General features: G+C 37.1%; 1 protein-coding gene across 2 annotated transcripts in view; it reads right to left on the bottom strand.

Moving 5' to 3' along the window:
* Positions 1–18,223, bottom strand: part of LOC106462759 (zinc finger protein 830-like) — a 64,001-nt gene that overhangs the window by 30,667 nt on the left and 15,111 nt on the right. For both annotated transcript variants that reach the window (XM_022390088.1, XM_022390089.1), the window contains exon 4: positions 8,092–8,207. In XM_022390088.1, coding sequence (XP_022245796.1) covers positions 8,092–8,207 — 116 coding nt within the window. The remainder of the gene's footprint in view (positions 1–8,091; positions 8,208–18,223) is intronic.

Here is an 18,223-nt window from a genome sequence, read left to right as displayed (position 1 = left end):
GTGTACCAGTTTAACGTTGAATATTATTTATGATTTTAACTTTATACACAAGTGCCAAAATACTATAATTATAGTATCTTACCTTCGCTCATATAAGAGCTAGAATCCCACACTGAAGAGGTGGAGAGACTGATGCAAAAGTTACCTAGATGAGCATACTTCGGAAAATATCCAAAGAATGTTCAAGGAATGTGATCTCTGTTGACAGAGAAACACACCTGCGGGAGACTGCACCACATCTGAACCAGGTATACTGTTTCCCAATGAAATAGTAAGTGTTGCATAAATAGACGGAAATTAGATGAAGCACATCCATTAATGTATACATGTTGGTTGGTTCAACTCCACACCCAACATAAACACCTGAGAAGTGACATCCAGGAGATGGCAGGATGGAGGATTCCCAACCAAATATAGTAATGGTTTGGAAAACGAAATGGATGTGTCGCACAGTGTAGAATGGCTAGGGCATGTCAGCCCATACTTGGTGGGTGAACTCCAGTCCAAAATCAGGCAACATTGGGTACTTATCATCCATTCCACAGTAGGAGGAGGACTCCTACTATCTTCACCTCAAACCTATGAGATGGAAGGAAGATGTTCTGTTCTGTCTGACTAGGCAGGGCACATGAAAATAAATTTTCAATCAACACTGAATGACAGTAGGAAGAGAAATGCCCAATGTAGTGTTTCCCTCAAATACAAAAACAATCAGACTTCGGGTTCCAGGTCCACCTTCATGTGCTACCACAACGTATAAGTTGTAACCTGCATATGGTATGTCAGGGGGTACTCCAGCTAACCAGAGTACCTGTCAGTCAGCCTAGTTCTTTGCAATACAGAACACCTTAGCCACAGCTTTACAGAGGAGGAATGCCAGGGGTACCTCAACCAACTAATACATCATGTCCGTGGAAGGACAAGGGCTCCCAACCAATACATGTGTGAGGCCATATGTTGGCTAGTCCAGCTCTAATCCAAAACCTATAATTCAAAAACCGACATCCAGGTAATGGTAGGATGAGGGGTCCTAACCACAGGGTGAACTGCATTATGATGGATCTACTCCAGTTTCTGATTCTACATGAGCAGCACACCACCATCCAGCTCTCTAATGAATGGGATTAAGCACATTCAGGAGGAAGCCTCTATGGTCCACCACCCAAGTGGATAGGATCTGGTAAGCAGTAAGGACTCCTGTACTCCACATGAAGAATGGGGGAGAGAAACATGGTAGGGAGCCTGAAGGAGCTATGATATTGGAAACTGTGTAATGGGTGAATACAGAAACCCTATTTTGAAAAGCAGACCACTCCTGATTTATTTAGTCAAAGGAATAGCAGGAATTGGCAGCTATCACCTTCTGCTTTACTCATGATAGTTTATGAATCAATATGGTCTACTACGGGCATAATTATGAAGCAATATACCATGAAGAGAATCTACTAGCATCTTGTGAAACACCCCATCTCAACAGTGTGTGTTATAGGTTTGAAAAAAGGTATATATATATCTATAGAGAGAGAAAGAGATTGACAGGTCCAGACTCTGGTTTTCTCTGGTGGGGCATCCCAGCCAACTGCTCGCCTACTCCAGCTCCTTGCTACACCAGCCCGAGAGCTTCTCTCATTCAGTGCACAGTGCAGCCTCTGATGATTATAGACTGTAAAGTATGGACTTTTTTAGCTGACAGCCAGTAAGTATACCTGTACAGGCACCACTCGCCACTAAGCAGGATATACTACCTATAAGGAATGTGTTCCTATAGGGGAAAAAGGGAGAGAGAGAGAAAAGTAAACTTACTGATTGATAGTTGTTGAACCATCATGTGTAGAATGGCAACAGCTGATATACAATATTTGGATGAGGAAAAAACACCCACATGATGTAAGTAATAGGTAAGGTGTCGAATCTGGTGAGAGGAAATGTGTGAGCAATAGAAGTATTTCTGGATCCGAATGTGATTATAAATGTGAAACAATAGGAAGGGAAAACGGCGTAATGTGAGTTACCCTCACAAGTGGTCTTGTGGAACATCAATCTCAACAGTGTGCATTATAGGCCTGGATAATAGATGTATATATATATATATATATATCTACAATGAGAGAGAGAGAGAAAAGTAGATCCAGCCTCTGATGGTTGTGGGCCATACAGTGTGGATTTTTTACTGACAACCAATAAGAATACCTGTACAGACGCAACTTGCCACTGAGAGGGATCCTCTACCTATAAAGGACATTCTCCTGTAGGTAAAAAAGGAAGTGAGAGTGAAAAGTAAACTTACTGATTCACAACTGGATGATCTCTTTTAAAGGATGACAAAGATGAGCTGCCAGTGATAAGGTAAGGTGTCGAACCTGGTGAGATGACACCTGGAAAGGACAATGGGAATCAGGAGATAGGGATGTATACTTCAGCCTGATAAGTTGATAAATCCAATACATAAGGGTAAAAGGTGATTGGTCTTGGAGAAAGGATGGGTTCCAGGGAATGAATAATTGGGATTGAGACCCAAGGAAGGAAGTCATGTGGGTAATACAACAATGAAGAGCACAAAATGGACATAGAAATCTATCCAGATCTGAATGTGATTATAAATATGAAATGGAGGGAAGGTAAATTGGTATAATGGAAGAGTTGCCCTCACAAATCACCAATGTTCTGCAAAGGAAAGTATGATCTGGATAAAGAAGAAAATAAATGTGGTGGTAAAGTGTACATGAAACGTTGATGGGAAATATGTCTAACCTCTGATGACCATAGGCCAAAAAGGAATAGTAAATAGGCTTTAGGGAAAGATGGTAGAGGGAACAGGTAGCCAAAGGGTCAAAGGGAGGAAGAGTAAGGGTGTGGAGAATAACAGTAATATCTCAATCTAGCAATAGAGTACAGTGAAGAGGACAATCAATTTTGAAAAATCTAACAAAAGGGAAATGGTAGGAGAGGAAAATACTTTGCAATACCTGATAAAATGGAAGGCGTTAAATAATGCTGCTTGATATCCTGCAATAGAAGATACTGATGGGCTATGATCAAACAGCCATGTAAGGAACTCTGCAATGTGAAGAGTCATTCGGGAAGGACAGAACCCATGCTGCAAAGATGATCGATGGAAAGTCCACCACTTTCTCTGATAAACCATGAGTAAGGAAGGGTAAACAGAATGGAATAAAATGGATGGTACATGTGTGGATAATCTGGATCTCCCCATAAGGAACTGGACAAAAGCCATGCTTGAAAAGGAAGTGTGGTGAGAGCAGGATGTGGAATCAGTGACTTAGGTTGATAGATGAAGGAGGGTGTGAATCAACTGGATATTTCTGATGGAAATTTATAATTGCTTCAGTATTTTTAATGTTTAAATAGAGTTTAAAAAAAAAGTTCTAACGATTTTCTGAGTTTTCTAAGTGAACATATACATGAAAAAATGGCATAAATAAAAGAAATCTGTGTTACATAATAAGGTCAAGTACTAGGAAAGTACAACTAGCTGGTTAAGTGGTATTGCGAATCACAAGTGAAGAGTTAAGGAAAATGAAGCTACAACACAGACGCTGAGAAAAATGCTAGTCACGAGTTTGACATTGATAAGTTATCGAAGCCAATTTAGTAGTACAGTAAAGGCTACTAAAAAAAGTCAGATCAGAAGATAGGCACATTTGTGACTGGTTGGTCCAATTCTAACTAAGAGCATCCACAACCAAGGCCTGGGGATGAGGTACCAAAACAGATGGAATTTGGAGTTTGCTGTGAGACAATTGCATCCAAACGAGGAGTATTTCATTGTGTGCACAGCCACTGGAAAACCTGAGGGTCAAAGGACTACTCCATGGTGTCTTTCTGGTCTGGACAAGAAAGAAAATCCATGACTAGATTGAAGACACCCAAAACAATACACAAAATGAGGAATGTTTGAAAACCATGGCCCCAAAAAACATAGTTCCAACATTTGGAAACATAGCAAACAGGAACGGGTGCCACGCTGGTGACTGATGTACGACAACTGTCGAAGTGTCGGAATTGATCATGACCAATTTGTCCTGAATTGAGGGAAGGAAATGATCCAAAGCTTGATGAATGGCCAGTAGGTCAAAGGTGTTGATATTTAAAGTTGCCTTGATTAGCCACCAACAACCTGAAATCTCCTGAGGCACCATACTTGCCCCAACCCCCTAGTGAAGCATTTGTGAACAGGTGCAACTCAGAATGAGGTGGTAGAAGAGGAACACTCACCACGGTGGTGTCTTTGCTTAGTCATCATGCGAAATTGACCAGGAGGGAATGTGGGAGCCAGATAATTGAGTCCAAGGTATCGTTGGCAAAGTTCCATTGATCATGTACCATCCAATGAAGAGTGCACATGTGAGCACAACCTAATGGCATAAGTGCTTCCATGGAAGCCCACATTTCCAAGAATGAAAGAATCTTGCATGCAGTAAGAGCAGATGAAGTAAGGACCTTGTTGACTAAATGCTCCATTGACCATAGATGAAAGGAAGAAGGTTGGGCCAAATTGAGATAGGTGTTGAGAAATACTCCCAAGTGGACAAGATATTGGGTAGGTACATGGAAGGACTTCTCCACCTTGGTGATATAACCAATGCAAGTTGCTTCTCTCAGTAGCAACTTTGTGTATTCATAGACTACAGGTTCTAATGGAGCCAGCAGGAGCTACATGTCCATATAATGTTAGAAGTACAAGCATTGAGCATAGAGTAATTGAGCAAAAGCCATGACCACTTGACAAAACACATAAGGTGCTGTGGCCAGTCCAAAGGACAATGTGCAAAACTGGTAAACCTGACCCTTGTTAATGAACTAAAAATACCATCTGGACTGTGGGACAATGGGGATGTGGAGGTGTCTGAGACATCCATCTTGGTCATCCACAGACCTGGTATGAGTGAGAAAAGACTCCATGGTAAAACAGGGAAGGTCTATGAAATGGTTGAGTCAAGACAAATATATCACTGGATGCCAGTCCCTGGTCTACTTGGGAACAACAAACAACCTGAAGTAAAATCCTGGAGAGACTTGACTGACTGATTCTATAGCATCTTTGAGTGGAAGAGTCTGGACCATCTCAGAAAGAAGCTGGGAAGTTGTGGGATTCCAAGAAGGGAGAAAGGACACAGGAACTGATGACAATGGAGGGGGAAAGGAAGTGGAAGAAGAGACCTTCTGATAGCTCCTGAAGAACCCAAGGATAGGAAGTGAACTTCCACCATAGGTGAACACATCTGAACAGGCATGCTCCTACCCTACCAGAACCCACTGGGTAGTCACTGGTACCACAGGCAATGTGTGTATCTGCAGTGAGAAGTACAATGACTAACTGTTGAAACCATGGAGAAAGAAACAAGTAAAAGTTGAGAAGGTGTGGGATGGGATACAGTAGTGGGGACAGGTGAAGGCTGAGACAACCTGGAAACCCAAGAAGAAATGGAAGAATACTGTCATGCAGATTTCACCTGTGACTTCAGGAACTCAGTGACATCTCCAAAATGAGATCTGCATAAAAATGATGTCATTCTGAAGTCATGCAGACAGGTAATGGGTAGGCATACCTGACACAAAGATTTATCTCTACCTAGGAGATCCCAGCAGCAGAGGAGCCAGGTTTGGAGGGAAAGGACTGAAGAGGATAAACATGCCAGCATGGAAAATATGAGAGTACAGGTCTCCTACAAAAACCTTACATGGAATTGGTGGATAGACTGGCAGAATCCACAGGTGATATAGCGGAATTCATAGCATAAGATAGGGGGAAGAAAAGCGTTCTCCAAACACTAGTCATCAAGACCAGGTTCTTCCAGAAATTGAAGATCTTGTCCAGGTTCATGAGAAGCTGGTTGTCTCATGCAGTATTCAAACTCTCATCAAATTATGGCCAAGATCTTTTCAGATGAAAGTGTAGAAACTGCAGCCTGAGAAGTGACATTCAATTCACCAAATTAAAAAGTGAAGAAAAACAACACAGTTAAGTTTACTCCAACTGAAGTTGTAATTCAAATGCTAAACTTGTAACAGTCTAAAATTAACATGCCGCTACAATCAAGGTACAACAACAAAAACACAAGTTATTCTCAATAACAACACTTAGAAATATATTCAACACAGTTAATAAACAAATGCCTGGCCAGGACTTCACACCAATATTAATATATAATTTATCATAAACATTAATAAATCAATATTAATGGAATCAGGAAAAAGAACCAGAAAGAAAAAACCTAATTCTAGAAAGAATACAGCAATTACAATATTCAAACAATACCTTTCAATATTGATAACAATATCGAGTGGCAAACAGAAATCACTATACTCTTCAATAACTATATTGTGACTTTATCTTCTTCTTACTGAAGCTTCTGGCAGGGTATTTACACACAGAGTAGGTCACGAGAGTACAACCTCACGTGAAAATAAATTTACATACTCTTCTGCTAAATTAATAGTGTATGTACGTCACCTCTAGAGAAGCTGGTGTCAGTTTCATCATACACACACACACATATATATATATATACTCAAACTACAAATGAGCAAAATTCAACAACATCTGAACACAATAGCGCCTAAATGAGAATTGAAGTTAAGCTAAATATGATAGTATAGTTTGTTTGATATGGATTTTACGCAAAGCTACACGAGGACTATCTGCGCTAACTGTCCTTAATTTAGCAGTGTAAGACTAGAGGGAAGGCAGCTAGTCATCACCACCCACCGCCAACTCTTGGGCTACTCTTTTACCAATGAATAGTGGGATTGACAATGACATTATAATGCCCCCACAGCTGAAAGGGTGAGCACGTTTGGTGTGACAGGGATTCGAACCCATGACCTGCAGATCGCGAGTCGAGCGCCCTAACCATCTGGCCATGCCGGGTCCTAAATAGTATAGAGAGAGTAAACTGTGTTACAAGAGTGTGTCACACACCTATGGGTGAAAGGTTGTCACATGCTTAGTTGCAAGGGAAAATGCAGTATAACCACAATGACTGTGGGGTAGGTGGGAGTTTCAAGTTTAGTGGTGAGCACATTTTAGAGAGCAGCACTGAACAAGAGAAATTATTATGTGAGAGGAGGTAAGATACTGGGTGGGAAAAGTAAACAACAAAAATATTTTAGTTTCAGCAAATTTGAAATTTTTAAAGAATAATCATGAAAGTCTAAGCTTGAATAAAACCCATCCATATACAGAGAAAAGTATATGACAGCTACATTAAAATTCCTTTTATAAATTGGATAGTTTACAACAAAAAAACCAGACTCCTGAAAGATTCATTTGGATACTGAGATAAGTAGATTACTGAATCAAGTATGTCATCACAAGATTTATGGTAACAAGTAGGCAAGCTCAAATAAAAATTAATTGACTGATGCAAACAACTTATGCTATAACCACATTAAAATAATTTAAGAGAACACTGTATTTATAATTACTTTAGTTACTTCATACTTTCTCTTTACTACACTATATCAATTTCCAAATTGTTAGAAAACAGCATTATATTCAATATAAATTGTAGGCAGTATTGATTTACACCCTTTTCATTTCAACACGTATCCAATGTATATTACATTGTAAATTTTCACTGTATTTCCACTAAGTTACATTTAATAAAAAATCTAAAAATAAAATAAAACTAAAATACAAATTAGTTGTTTTCTTACTGACTAGTAACTTTTTAAGAACCAATCCAATCATCATCAAATACATGAATTGTTTAAGTCAAATTTAGTATGTTAGACAACAGTGATACTTTAAGTTCTACCTTTATCACTAATTTTTCACTTGTCACAAATGAAAATATATAAATCATGTTAATTATCCAAGATTAATTGATTTTAAGATTACTTAGATAAATAGAATCACCTTTGCAAAATTAATCTTACTTAACAGAAATAGAATTATAATTTTATTTCATAGCCTACAATTTTGAAATAAATACCAAAATCTTAGGAAATATTATTACTATAGGAAAGTTAATGTCAACATTTAGCTCAACACATTAAATACAAGTGAGTAATCATTGAAAACAGCACTTCTGCAAATATTATCAAATATTTTTATATTTTGCTTACCAGGTAAAGGTGTGTTTTCACTTGTTTCTGTTTCAGTGGTGTAATTTGAAACCTCTGTAGTTAAGTCTTCCTCATCATCAAACAATACATATTCACTAAGAAGGCTACTAGTCTGACTAGAGTAAAAAGAAGTGAACATATCAAATTCTGATTAAAAATGCTCTGAATAAAGATGAATAATAAACAGAAATTTCTACTTACATTCTATGAGAGAGAGAAGTAAATTTATTTTACTTGTAACACCTGCACAGCTTAATTAATTATTTACCAGAATAATTAATTTTTTTAACATCACAATGCACTGTTTATTTCACAATAGCATATTGCTCTTTTGTTTAAGTTACTGGATAATAATTACACTGCAACAACGTTTAAAAGTTTTTGCACAATATTTACTGAAAACTTGTATTATGAAATGATTACATGTCTAACTGAATTCACACGATTTGAAAATAATTAGGTAAAACAAAAAAAGTAAAATAAAACCAATAATTGAATGCCAATGAAACTAATTTCAACTTGAAAGAAAGAATAAGACAGTGCATAGTAGGCATATACAGTACGATACAGGTCTTACACAAAAACACAGAACTTTACAGCAGGTCTCAGTCCTTCCAAAGCAGAAGCTAATCTCTTCTGGAAAGTGCCAAACTGCTCTTACAATCCACAGTCTGTGTTTGTGCAGTTACACAGCTGCATCCCAAGAATCATGAGGTATCTCTGCTCCATGTGAAAGTGTTAGGAACAGTACAACTATCTCTTAACCAACATATGCCATAACAAGCACACTTAGGACTGAATAAGTACATCACCTGTACTAGATGTATCAGGTTCATAGGGTTGTAATAAAAAGTATCCAGAAGTGTAAAAAGAAAATAAAAAATATACATAAGGAGCACATAAAAACTTTTTTAAAACTGTAGTCCTGAATACAATAGTCCCTCACAATACACAAGATTTATGAAAGTTAAGCACTCTTCTTATTCTTTTAGACAAGATATTAGAACAAACCTTCCTTGAATAAACAACAGGAGATATAATCTTAAATATTCTTGTTTGAGACTGCTCAAGTTTGGATAGATCTTCCATATTATTTTCATATAGTTGCAACATGGTTGTAATTTAACAACTGAGAAGTGAGTTGGCCCCTGCAAATTGTGCAAAACATGGTCTTATGATTAATCAAAAATGTTTATTTTAATATTTTCAATACATTTTTTGTGTTTTCAAAAGAAATATATATTTCTATGATCTTTGTTTTGAAAATATTATGTAGTGAAACTTCTCTAAATCAGTTCCTCTGAAAACTGCTTATTATCCTTGATGTTGAACAAGTTTTTGAGTCCTGTCTGAACTGTTATAATTCTCACATTATCGACCTAGCGTTACCAGACATCCCAGTTATGCTGGGACAGTTCCATTTTTTTGGTAGTTTGCCCAGTGTCTTAAGAAAAGTTCTTGGGACACAAAAAACATTGAATCACAAATGTAATAGGCCTATTTGACTTGCTCAATGTTGTAACACATACTCTCCTGCTGTCATACTCTCTTGAAAGTTCTGTCTATGCTTGGTAAGAAACTCAGGTCTGCACAGGTGTGAATGTAGAAGCAGTTAAGACAGTACTCATCATCATTTTATACAGTCATGTACTAAATTTTTTTGAATATTTAACGAAACAAAAAACAGATATTCTAGGTTCCATTCATTCTTCACAAAAATATGTCTTAAAAATATCAAAGTAATGCTAAAACCTTAAAGTGGTATGTTTGAAAGTATTATGGATTCTTAAACAAATCCAGGTATGAAATAGCCTATTTTAAAATGAATTGGATAAAGTGAATAATTAAAGATTTCTTGGATGTATAATTTGACTAGTTTTGCTCATTTTTTTGTGTCTATCACAAAAAAAGTAGTTGAAATTATTTCAAAACAATGCTTATGTTAATATACTTGGAAATATTGTGAAACAGTTCAATAAATTTAAAGTGAATAAAAGCTAAATTATTTCAAATTTTCAACAATCATTTTAAAATTAGGGGCAAGAGCTGGGCTCTCACAGTTTTTGGTTTGAAAATCTGGTCACCCTATGTCAGCCACTTCTCTAAACCAGACATCAGACACTTGCCATAGATTTTGTAACAAGTTTTAGTAATGTTGATGCCAATTTACTAGTCTATGCTTATTACACAAACAAAAAGCAGATTTTTTTTTTTCATTTCATTAGTCAGGCTCATCCAGCAAAGCATCAACATATTGAGTTATCACTTAATGATAAAATTTATAATGATGAGTAACAAGTCTCTTAACACAAATTTATCAAAGATTTAACACCACATGCAATTTTTTTTTTTACATAAATGATGTTTTCTAGAGACAGTTCAGCACTGTCAGGTCAAAATACATACCCGAAAATGGACAAATGATCTCTCACTATTCAAATTCCAAGCTTCAAATGGTTAATTAGATCATTAGAGAACACGATATTCTTTCAACACCCTCAGAATTAGTGGACAGAATGTTGGCACTGATACAAACACCTTTGATAATTACCAACTAAGACTGCCTGAAATATCAACTCTGAGTGTTTTCCAGTCTCATCTGGATTTTTACCACTTTTTATCCTGTACAGTAAGTTATTTGTATTGTATTGTAATTTTGAAACTGGAAACAATCTGTTTTAGAATTCTGTATAAAATAATCGTTGTTTTTAAAAATTGTGAATTTTTTTAACAAGCCTACTTATTAATTTATTGCTGATAGTGATTTTTATGTCTTTGATAACTGAAATAGGACTTTTCTACAGTGTGGGTTTTGGGGAATAAGCATACCCTAGGAGGCAACACCAGCCACATGGTGGGATCCTATAAAAGGGAAGAAGGTTATGAAGAAGAAAATGTACTTACCCTTTTCAAATATGTACAGATTGAGGAACAACGACTGGAGGGAGTCAAAATCTTGCAGGAAACAAAACAGACAGATGATAAAGATAATGGGAGATGAACATGTGTAGAGTCATTCACATGCCTGTCAGAAGCATCTCTTCCAAGGGTTGGCAAAAGTGAGATGCAAGAGTGTGAAACAGGTTATGAATCTGAGAAAATATGAAAGAGCCTATGAGCATCAATATTCAGGAATGATACAGCAATCAATGGAGCTGGCAAACCCATCTAGTAAGGGTAGGAGGCAATATATCCCTGAACAAAAGTAGGTCCCAAGATAGAAACAAATGATGATGGGAAATTCACAAGGGAGACATATGTGCCAAGTAATACTGAACAGCTTGAACTGGACACAGCAAGCAATCCAGATAGAGAGGTAAGTAAATGCTGTGAAAGACAGTATGAGAGGCATCAATGGTATATACATTTAAATGACAATTGGACAAGAAGGAGAAGGAAATATGCCTTCAGAGAAAGGTGATATAAGAAATATGAAGCCAGTGGCTTCAACAGAGAACATGATAGAGCACATAAATCCACATTAAGGTCCCAGTCAAGCATTGGAGTAGAATGATGGGGTTGGTGAAGTAGGAAAGATCTGAACAAAATGGAGAGTACAAGGAAAAATAAAACCTTGTGGTAATGGAAAGGATTAAATGTAGTTGATAAAGCCACTCAGTAATCAGCAATGGTAGAAAGTGGTAATTTATCTTCAAGCTATCATGTAAAAGAGGCCAAAAGGTAGTCCAATGTAGGATGGCCTAAAGGAAGAGAGGGTGGATCAAAAAACCTGTCACTTCCACTGAAAGATTGGCAGAGTTGAAGGACAACAGGAATGGGACCAGAAAAAGCTATACAGTCAAAAAGGCCAGCCCTGTGGGCAATGGACTAGACAAATCACACATGTGAAAGTGAAGGAATGACACTCCTGAATGAAAGAGAGATGTGGTTGGAGCAAGAAAGAGCAGGAATTATGCAAGGAAGTAATCTTGAGTACAAGTAGTATGAGTATGGGAGGAACTGAGAATGACAGAAAGAAAAGAATATACATACAAAATCAAGGAAAAATATTAGAAGTGTGTGAATTTTCTTCCACAGATAAAGCTGTGCCTAGAGCAAATGCTGGTGAGGGAAATAGCTGGTCATGTTCAAACTTGGGAGAATGAACATCAGCTGAATGGTGGATAAAAGTAAGATGTCTGGTATACACGAAGGAACCCACAACACATTGAATAAATGCTGTCACATCCTCCACAAACAACAAGTCTCCACGTTAGTAACATCATCACTATCACAGGACGAAGTGTGAGTTACTTTCACTTGAGAATTCATTATGTGAAATTAAAGAAACCACACAGGTTATGTGAGACCCAAACATTAAACCAAGTAAACTTGAACAAAAGTTAACTTAATTGTAAACTATCATAAATATCAACTGATAAATAATTTTTGAACATGCCCATTTAAGACTATATTGATGAGAAGAATGAAGTTAAATAAAGTGCAGATTCTAAGGAAGAGTTACTGTGCAAGGAGGTTGTGTTGTCCTTTTACTGGAGGAAGGATATCATTGCATGCTGATGACATCATGCACTAGAACAGTTCATGTTAATCATGTTTTATAGGTCAGAGGTAGATCAAGGCAAATGGCATGCAAATCTCATTGGAAAAATGTGGGAAGGAATCAAGCATTTGTGTGTGTAGAAGTAAGTATTGTCTCAGAAATGGCCATAGCTAATTTAATTTTTATATTTTTACTTAAATATCAACAGCAAACACTATTTATTATATAAAAATCCAAAAAGCACAAGAAATAAAACATTCAAAAATGTATTTCAAGGAAAAGAAGCAATACTGACAACCTCTCTAAATCAGTCATTTTTGACAGTTTAGAGACTGTAATTATACTGTATGCAATCTCATAGAGCTTTGATAACTTGCAAGTGGTTTTTGTTTAAACTAAGGCAAAAATAACTATGTGGTGATATATATATATATACACACTTTATGCTTCACTGCCTGATTGCCCATTTTTTACTATTTTCATGTATTTCTCTTAATGTTTGTACACTTTAAAGCTCCTCTGAACTAATATTTTAAATGTAAACAAGTATCTACCATTAAATAAATTAAATAATATTTCTTGTATGATGATAATTTATCACTGGATGCTTTCTATATGCTTCTTAAGCATAACATTATAAAATTGTATTCAGGATTATATTAATATTTCAGAATCAAAAACACATTAATTCATTAAATCATAAAACTTATGCATCTCTGATTTTAATTTAGATATAAATAACATTTACAAAATGATTTAACAAAAAAATGTGTAATATGTTAAATTAGAAGATCCAATATAAAAAAGGTAGGTAGGTGGTTGGCACAAAGCAACATGGTTATCTGCATTAAACAACCAGTATCAAAATAAAAACAAAAAGTAAAAAAAAACAAGTTAAAAGCTAAACAATGTCCAAAAACTAGGTAAAAAAACTCAAGACTTAAAAAACCCAATGGCTCGTAAAAGCTAAAAACAAAATGAAGCTGGACAATGTCACTTTCGCCAATGATACCATCCAACGTCAGGGGTAAACCCTTAGAAAAGACATGTCTAAAATGGTGCCACCTCTCAAATTCTTAACGATGGCACCAAAGTAAAATGTTGTCAATTGTGACTTGAGTGTCACAAAGGCCAGTGGATCAGTCCCACATAAAAGAAAACGATGAACTAAAAAACTGTAACCAATGCATAGCTTAGCAAAGACAACTTCCTCCCACCGATCCTTATGGAAACTAGATGGCTAAACAACAATCATAGGTTTCATCTGGAAAGCTAGTATGAAATTGCTCACTCCAAATCGACTGCCAGCTGATGCAATGCTGCGCCTTGATCACAGGACCAAAGTCCATATACGAGACAGACATGGCTGTGACAGCACCAGAGCAAACAGACATTGCTGCAGAGTCTGCAAATTCGTTCTCACAAATATCAACATGACTAGGTATACAGAAAAACTGGATAGAAACAGATGACAAAGAAAAATGGGCCAGTTGCTTCTGAATATCCAAGAGAACAGAGTAAGAACACACAATAAGTGATTCCAGGCCAGTAGACAACTATGAGAGTCAATGTAAATTGTACAGTTCGTGTACTGCTTAGCTTCTACATGATACAGGGCAAAAGAAGTGGCATACATCTCAGCAGTGAACACAGAAACTGTAGAGAGGATCCTGTCAGCAACCACCGAGCCACAACAACCATGGCAGAGCCAACAGTCACCTGATTTCGAACCATCTGTAAAAATGGGAACAGAAATCTAGTTCAAAAGATGTTCAGCAAAGAGAAGATGGTACTTCCAATCAGGAGTATCTGCCTTCCTCAGATGACTCAAGAAAAGGTCACAGGTGGAGGTGGTAACAAGCCATGGAGGAATGATTTGGTCATCAGATTCAGTAACAACATCCAATGACAGACCAAATTCAGCCAACTGTGCATGGATATGAAGGCCAAATGGAGGAAAACCCGACCTCCGATTCTGAAAGAGCAAAGGCCACCAAGGATGGAAGACATAACACAAGGTGGGATGCTGTGGTAAGGATCGAAGCTCAGTAGCATAAAACAAGGTAAGTTGCAAATGTCTGAGGTGAAAATGAAGTTCATGGGGCTCAGTGTACAAATAGTGGGCTGGCCAAGTTTGGAAAGCACCATGCAGAACCAAAACCTCAGATGATGTATAGAGTCCAATATCTTCAAGACATAGGCCCTGGCAGATTCATAAACCATAGACTCATAGTCCAGCTTGGAACATATGAGGACACGATAGACCTTCAACGTAGAACATTGATCTGCTCCCCAAGAGGTGGAAGAGAGGATGGACTATGTTCAGTGCCCTTGTACATTTGACATGAAGCTGCTTAATGTGAGAAATGAAAATAAGCTTATTGTCAAAGATAAGCCCCAAGAAATTTGTCTCAGGAAACATGGGAAGAACACCACCACCAAGACAGAGCTAAGGATCAGGGTGTAAACCCCACTGGCAGCAAAAATGAATACAAATGGTTTTAGAAAAAGAGAAGGTGAAACCACTTGCTGTGGTCTAGTGCAAGAAGCAAATGAGAGCAATCTAAAGCTGCCACTCAATAAACCTCATGTTTGACGACTGACAATAAATGTGGAAGTCGTTGACATAGAGGCCATTTGCAGCAGTAGGAGGAAATTGTTGAGAATACAGAAAAGTGTGAAGGATCGTGAAAGGGTTGAACCCACAAAGACTTTAAAATTCTGGTTGAGTAAAAAGTTACAAATAAAATTGGATAAATGGCCATGCAACCAATATGAATGGAAGTCCTGCAAAATGTCAAACTCCATGTAGTGTTATAAGCCCTCTCAAGATCAAAGAAGACAGAAAAAAGATGTTCTCTCTTGAGGAAGGCTTACCTGATCGAAGTTTCGAGATGAATGAGATGGTCCATGGTGGAGTGATGTCTAGGTGTCTAGGATGGTTAGGTGAGAGAAGGTTGTTTGATTCAAGGAACTAAAGAAGACAAGCATTAACCATCCTTTCCAAAACCTTACAGGAACAGCTAGTCAAAGCAATTGGATAATAATTAGAAGGAATCTTGTGATCCTTCCCAGGCTTTGAGTAAAGAAGAACAATAGCCCTGCATCATGCAACTGGAAAACATTCTCCTGCCAAATCCAGTTAAAAACAACCAGAAGAGCAAGAGAGGCAGGAAAGAGATGGTACAGCATCTCATAATGAATATCATCAGGTCCGACTTATATACTGCCAGACTGATGAAGAGGGAGCTGAAGTTCCACCAGTGTAAATGAGCAATTATAATCGTCAAGATGATCCGCCCAAAATGAAAGTGGCAATCTGTCTGCCTGAGATTTGATGACACGAAAGCAGGGGAAGAAACAGAAGTGCTAGAAAGATAAAAAAATATCTTCCTGAGAGTACTGACGATGCTTTGTATACAAGTAACTTTCTGGCTATTGGAGAGCAAGATAGAAAGGGGATAGGAACATACTTCCCACTGAACTCCCAATCTTGTCCCAGACAACCTTAGAACTGTTGGTAGAAAAGATGCTGGTACTGAATTTAATCCAAGATTCCTTCTGGCTTTGATGGCTGACCAGCCAGGCACAGGCAAAAGCCTAATGGGAAGCAATGCATTTGGAAAGAGTGGGATACCTACAAAACATATCATAGGCCTGTTTCTGAACCTTCCATGCTTGCTGGCAGGCAGGAGTCCAACATGGACAAGAATACCATGGAAAAACCTGTCGAGGTTTTGGGAATGGAATGAACAGCTGCTTGGATTATACAATCAGTTATTGCCTCTATCCAGTCATCAAAAGATGGAAGATGTACAACAGCAGGATCAAGTTCTGAGAGAGAGGTAAAAGAGAGCCAGACAGCATGCTCCAACTTACATCATATAGCACCATGAGTCAGGTGTAGGGTGGCCATTTCCAAATCTCCAAAAAGGAGGACACAGCCGCTAAGTGTACATATATATATATATAATGAATATATATATATAATATGAATATGTATTTTTACTTCATTATATTATAATAATCAAAATATGCAAATTACTAAATTTTAGTACTTAACAAATTAATTACTAAAGTCTTAAGACTGAAAAGTTAACCTAAATCAAACATGTTTTATGATGAGTTGAAATATATAAAATGTTTTAGAAAATATACAAAATATACTTAGGAGAATTATTTATTTGTCAAATATCACTATAATGTGATTAATGCTATTTTTTCTAAAATGAATTTGTTTTTAAACGCACTGTATATATTACATACGTGCATTCATACAGTAAAAATAAAGAATTGGAAGAAATTAATATTCATTTTTACTTTTGCTGGAATAGCATATGCTAACCAAATTAACTTACTTCACAAACTAAAGGAAGTAGCCTATCTACTATGGATGTCTATTTTTTGTATTTCTGCCCTTTACTTGCCATCTCCAAGAGGTTTTCTGTTGGCCAAGAATTTTTGGTACATGGCTTGGCACTCTTCTGAGAAGTTGTTACAGATTTGGAGCTTTGCTTTGACTGAGTCCACTTGCAGATGGTTTCTATTGTTTCTCCAAGCTGAGGTCATCATTGAAAAAAACTTGTTCTGAGTGGGCATTACTGCATGGAATAGAGAAGATATAAGCTCTCACCTTCTTCAGATTTGTGAAAGGGACCTCAGATTTACTGAACAGCTTGAGATAGCATTCCTCACTGTGGCTATCTACCATCTCAGGTGTATTGATAATTGCCTGCACAATCCAATACTCTTCATATAATTCATCCATATCAATATCTTGAAGGTCTTGACTGCATCACAGAATTCTCTAAAAGGTATAGCACTTGTTAGGCTCAATTTTGACACTTTGTTATGAAAGCTGCTTTCAGAGAAGTCATACTTGTTACTTAAGTACTTTATGGCTCTTTCATAGAAAACAATGAAGTCTGTTTCACATTTCTTAGACATCTCTGGGGTAAGTTGGCCAAGCTTGGTGTTTACTGCAAAGCCAAAAAAACAGTCTTTTACTCTTCTCTCAAGTTTGCTTTTCAGTTCAGACATTAGCTTAAATACTGAAGTTATGCTGAATATCTAGGCTTCTAGTGCTTCAATAGTGTCTAAGAATAATTTAAGAGTGTGACTGAGGAAGAAGAAATAGCTCTCTGATGATTCACAGGCATTTCCTTCATTTCCAAAGCACTTCCATAGTACATTGGGGCACTCCTCCTCACCTAAGCTCTGGAAATAACTTTCTAAGACATCTCTCAGCACTTAAGTATTCTGTCAATAGCTGGCAAAAAAGAAAGCCATCTAGTCACAACATTCCACAACAGACTGCAGCTATCAACCTCCACAAATTCACGGAATTCCTTTAACTGTGCTGTTCTTTTAGCTGAGATGCTGAAATGGTTATACACTTTGAGCACAATATTTTCAACATCAATTTCTAGTTTTGCTGTAGCAAATCTTGTTGCATTTTGCAAAATATGAGCCAACAGTTTGCAGCAATAATGTTCTTTTGAGCCATTTTCAGTTTTTGATAAACACTGCTGTGTTTTCTGTAGTTTACACTTGCATTGTCAGCAGTGTATGCAGGGACTTTATTCAGATCCAGACCTGATGTCTCTAGTTTAGATAGTAGCTGATATG

The sequence above is a fragment of the Limulus polyphemus genome, unplaced genomic scaffold (genome assembly GCF_000517525.1).
Source record: "Limulus polyphemus unplaced genomic scaffold, Limulus_polyphemus-2.1.2 Scaffold1242, whole genome shotgun sequence".
NCBI lineage: Eukaryota > Metazoa > Arthropoda > Merostomata > Xiphosura > Limulidae > Limulus > Limulus polyphemus.
Note: the sequence above shows the minus strand (reverse complement) of the source record. Positions and strands in the feature narration are given on the sequence as shown.